The sequence below is a fragment of the Juglans regia genome, chromosome 1 (genome assembly GCF_001411555.2).
Source record: "Juglans regia cultivar Chandler chromosome 1, Walnut 2.0, whole genome shotgun sequence".
NCBI lineage: Eukaryota > Viridiplantae > Streptophyta > Magnoliopsida > Fagales > Juglandaceae > Juglans > Juglans regia.
Genome location: NC_049901.1, coordinates 35,896,786 through 35,902,149, shown reverse-complemented (window position 1 = coordinate 35,902,149; position 5,364 = coordinate 35,896,786). Strand labels below are relative to the sequence as shown.

The following is a 5,364-nucleotide window of genomic DNA, read 5'->3' as shown; positions in this document are numbered from 1 at the left end:
TTCCTCATCTTCGATTCTATTCTCTTCTTTTTTCACCTATATTTGAAGACAAGAGACCCATCGTAATGTCTATGTGATTTAGATAGTGAGATGAGATAAGATGATTTTAAATGAAAGTTGAATAAAATATTATTATAATATTATTTTTTAGTATTATTATTATTATTTTGAAATTTGAAAAAGTTGAACTGTTTATTATATTTTGTATGAGAATTTAAAAAAATTGTAATGATGAGATGAGATGAGGTGAAACACTTTCACTATTCAACCGGGACTTAATTTGATCTTTGATCATATTTGATATGATGATTAGATCTACTCTATTGAAAGATCAAATTTGATTTGACAATATTTTGTTTGGAATGGTGGCTGATGAATATCTTTGATGGTTGATGATCTCAATGGAAGTGTTTGCTTTTAGTACTATTAATCCGGGTTTCGGCATGAGAACCCAGATATATTAAGACCAGAACCCGGGTTCTAAAATCGGGCTGGAACTCGGATTGAAACTGGTTTTTAAAAATCTAGAACCTAGGTTCTGGTTTACACCCGATTTTTTTTAATCAAAATCTACATGTTATGAATATATTTTCATGAAAAAATGTTGATGCAACATTCAAACTCTATTTATTTAATTTTTTAAGTCAAAGCCTACATGATCATTAACTACCAATAAAAAGCCACATGGAGAAAAGAGTAAAAAAATAAATGATTCATTGGACATAATATGCATTTTCCTTTTGAGTTTATGTTAATTTTGTTGCTAGAAAGGAACAAAAAAAAGAAAAAAAAACATCAAAACATTCAAACCAGAAAAAAGAAAAAGAAAAAAAAAAAGGGGTACAGTTCCAGGTTTAAAACCTGACCGAGTGTATCTAGATTTTTTTATACGAATATCGGCCTGGATTTGTTCCGGACCGAAACCTATAACCGGAACCCGATTATCCGGGTTTCGGAACCATGATCAGGCCTATTTTGTTGATATTTTAGAATGCTCACATGTAACAATTTTTCAATGATTGATCTTAATTTAGAAAAAAAAAAGATTTATTTTAGCTGTCAATGAGTATGTCAGTGTCGTCCATATTAAAGATGGAAATGATGAATATGTCATCTGGTGTTCAAAATATGAATCATAAAGTGTATTTTAGAGGATTAAGATTTCCTAAAGACTCAGATACAAAGGATCAAGAAATATTTTTGGACACGTTTTCAATAATATTTCAATATAAAATGATGCCATAAAAATGAAATTTGAACATATTGAAAATATGGTGTTGTAAATTAATTAGAATAAATATTGAACAAACTGTTGGAAGACTTCCAAAGTCTAAAAGGCCTGATGCTTGGGTGCACTTTCCAGGACTGTCTATATAATTTTTATCACTATAATATCAATAGATGGTCACACTTAAATTAATTAGTTATAAATCTCATACCTCATTATAATACCACTTCCAATTCCAATAAATTGGGCTAAAATTTTCAAGATAAGGTTCTGAGTTCATAAAGCGAATAGCTTATCTATGTGAATCAAGATATTCTAAAATCTCTATCCAAATAAAAAAGCCTTGGGATTGGCTCAAGTTGTTAGTGCAATGGACTCGGTGACATGCTCATTTTAAATCTAAGCTTCTAATACTCTTGAGCGTAAATAATTTAGAGATGGATTGGAAAATTTTTTTTCTTAAATTATCCGAAGTGTATTTGCAAGAAATTCGTTGTTAAATTGCTGATAAAAAAAGAAAGTTAAAAAAAAAGACTTATAATAATTTGATTTTTTGATTTTTTTTCTTACATTTTTTTATACTTTCAAATATTTTCAAAAATGGTCATGTTACAGTCCTGCTAGGAGCTCCCGCTAGGGTGTAGTATTATTTTACATGTATTTTTTAAAATTATTTTTTATATAGATTTTTTAATATTTTTTAATATTTTAAAAAATAAAATAAATTTAGAATATCTTTAAGAAAACACTTTCTTAATCAGAAAGTAAAAAAAAATTATTAAAAAATACTTCCTTAATCACGAAGTAAAATAAAAAATCATAAAAAAATATTTTTTTATGATTTTTTATTTTATTTCATTATTAAAAAAATATTTTTTAATAATATTATGATTTAAAATATTTAAAATTATTAAAAAAGTTTACATAAAAAAGAACTTAAAAAAACACATTAAAATATATTACTAGTCTCCATATAGTATTTTCTTTCAAAAAATCATAATATTATTAAAAAATTCAAAAAAAAAAAACCTACTGTCGGGACAAACCCTCAGTGGATACTGTTTTCCTTATTTGACATGTTGTAAAAAAAAAAATGAAAATATTCGTTATGAAAATTGTTTCTCCCACAAAAGATGGTCACCGATGGTGGCCACCGAATGTATTTTTTTATTTTTTTAATTATTTTAAAATGAATATATATATTTTATTTTTAAAAAAGAAATACTTAATAAATTTAAAAAAAATGTTTGAAAAAAAAAAAGAAAAAAGAGAAAAAAAAAAAAAATTTGCCTATTCGGTGGTGGTTTCGGTGGACTCCTTCTGTGGAGTAGCACCGTCCATTCGTTATACTCTTTTCGGCAATATTCCTCTGCTTTGACACCTCACAAGTAAGGAAGCTTCCCCACAACCTTCTACACTTCTTTTTCCCAACGTGTTTCTTGAATCACAAAATATTCCCAACCCTTCCCCGCAGCAGCTTGAAGGTTCCAACCGCGTAAGGCCCTTCCACGTCGACGTCGCTATCCTTTATTATTTAATCCGAAAGATGAAAAAGGTCAAGTCAGCGTCAAAGCCTGCCACCACCGCGTGTTCACACCTGCTCACACGCTTCCTTGCGCGGTTGTGTGTCTCTGTATATATATATTTTCGTTCCACCATTTTCTTCTCAGATTCAAGTCTCTAGCGTTCACATTTTCATTCACACGTTTTGTCGAACACCTTGTCACCTTGATATCCCTGTATCAGTAATGGAAATTAGTTCTTTCCCATTTCTTAATCAAGAAGATCATTCATACCTCTACAGTTTGTTCCAAGAGACGGAGAATTTCAATGTGAACAAAAAATCGATAAAGCGGAGACGGAAAGAAAGTGGTGGGGGCAATAAGGAAGAGACGAAGCAGAGCGCGTTGAGGGATATGCTACTGGGTTCACTAGGCTTGTTAGGTGAGGAGGAGAAGCAAGATCAAGAAAGAGGGTGGGTTTTGAATGCTCAGCAAGATAAGGCCCTCTTCGAGGCAGACAACAAGGAAAATACTCGAGCTATGAACGACTTCTATTCACAGCTCGAAAATATTTACTCTGATTTGGACCAATTGGATTCCTCTAGGACCAAGCGGGCCCGCCTGTCCCCTGTTTCTGCCGCTACCGCTGCTACAGCGGACAATGCCGGGTCCAATAATCCTCCGCCGCAGGATGCTGCGGCGACTGGAGCTGGGGGCCAGCCGCACCATCGCCGGCTGTGGGTTAAGGACCGGTCCAAGGACTGGTGGGACCAGCACAACCACCCTGAATTTCCCGAAGAGGAGTTCCGCCGCGCGTTTCGGATGAGCAAGGCCACGTTCAACATGATCTGCGACGAGCTCGAAGCCGTTGTTACGAAGAAGAACACGATGCTTCGAGAAGCGATTCCGGTTCGCCAACGCGTTGCTGTGTGTATTTGGAGATTGGCCACCGGTGAGCCTCTTCGAGTCGTGTCGAAGCGATTCGGGTTGGGTATATCCACTTGCCACAAGCTTGTTCTCGAGGTTTGCTCGGCTATTCGTAGTGTTCTAATGCCAAAGTTCCTTCAATGGCCAGACGAGAATAGATTGAGGACGATTAAGGATGAATTTCAGTTGATTTCAGGGATACCGAACATTGGTGGTTCTATGTACACGACCCACGCTCCTATCATCGCCCCGAAGGTTAACGTGGCTGCTTACTTCAACAAGCGGCACACGGAGAGAAACCAGAAGACTTCGTACTCTATAACAGTTCAGGGGGTTGTTGATCCTAAAGGAGTGTTCACCGATGTTTGCATTGGTTGGCCTGGTTCGATGCCCGATGACCAGGTGTTGGAGAAGTCTGCACTGAGCCAGAGGGCCCAGATGGGGCTCTTGAAGGATGTTTGGGTTGTTGGGAATTCTGGGCATCCTCTCACGGACTGGGTTTTGGTTCCTTATACGCACCAGAACCTCACTTGGTGTCAGCATGCGTTCAACGAGAAGGTGGGGGAGGTTCAGAGGGTTGCAAAGGAGGCATTCGCGAGGTTGAAAGGGAGGTGGTCTTGCTTGCAGAAGAGAACAGAGGTGAAACTCCAAGAGTTGCCAGTGGTTCTTGGGGCTTGCTGTGTCTTGCACAATATCTGTGAGATGAGAAATGAAGAGATGGGTCCGGAGCTGAGTTTTGAGCTTTTTGATGATGAAATGATCTCTGACAATAGTTTGAGTTCTGTGAGTTCAATTCAAGCTAGGGATCTGATTGCCCACGATCTGTTGCACCGTGGCCACGCAGGCACTCGTTACACTTAAGTTATAGTTTTAGAGTTTTTTTTATACGTGGATTTTTGTCATTCTTTTTGCCATGGCTTGTTACAGCCATATATGCACAATAAGAATGGGTCTGTCTTTGTATGATATGTTTGGCCCCCTATAATATATAGATCCATAGTTTTTTCTTAAACACAGCAATATCCTTCTGATCAAGTGAAACATGCTATTTTTCTTTACTGGGTTTCTTCAGTTTCTGTTGGCATGGGTGTCTGGGAGTAGAGTTCCAACTAATCCGGGGTGCACATGACCTTTAAGAAAGAGGGCATAATACCAAAACCAATATCCTTACTATTTGAACCAACTCCTAGTTATTGGGTTGCTTTATTATTCATATAGAAGTATCTCCGTCTCCACACGACCACATCAGAGATATGCAGGCCCCTCTTTGAGTAGGTAGGTTGACAGAACTGTTGATTTAACATCGTTTTTGGGATGTTTACCGTGCTGTTTTAAGTTTATCCCGGTTTGTGGCCTATTTTTTTCTTTTTCTTGTGTAATAATATCAACGCGTTTAGCCCATAGTTTTGCTTCTAGAGCTGAGAAAGCTCTGTGTTTTTAAATGCTCGATCTTTGACTTTGACCGACACCATTTCTGGCGTACTAATAATGGAGTTGGGAAAGCGATTGTTCAATTCTCTTACCCCTTTATTAACAACGTGTTTTGTATATTTTTGAGTTTGATCTAACAATTTAGGTCTTTAAAATTAGACCTATGAAAGAAGAAAATAAGACAACTGGAAGATGGTGGCCTTAGAGCCGGAGAGTCTTCGATGTCAAAATATCATCGTTTAGAAGTTTGTAAATAAGTGAAATAATCTAAGAATT

At 36.2% G+C, this 5,364-nt stretch overlaps 1 protein-coding gene across 1 annotated transcript; it reads left to right on the top strand.

Moving 5' to 3' along the window:
- Positions 1-2,888: 2,888 nt before the first annotated feature.
- Positions 2,889-4,698, top strand: LOC109009051 (protein ALP1-like). The gene has a single exon (XM_018989390.2). It carries the CDS (start codon positions 2,977-2,979, stop codon positions 4,516-4,518), a length of 1,542 nt encoding a protein of 513 aa, XP_018844935.1. The 5' UTR covers positions 2,889-2,976; the 3' UTR covers positions 4,519-4,698.
- The last annotated feature ends 666 nt before the right edge of the window (positions 4,699-5,364 follow it).

What these genes read in the sequence shown, in the direction of transcription:
- LOC109009051 (XM_018989390.2), top strand. Translation starts at nt 2,977, where the DNA reads ATGGAAATTAGTTCTTTCCCATTTCTTAATCAAGAAGATCATTCATAC.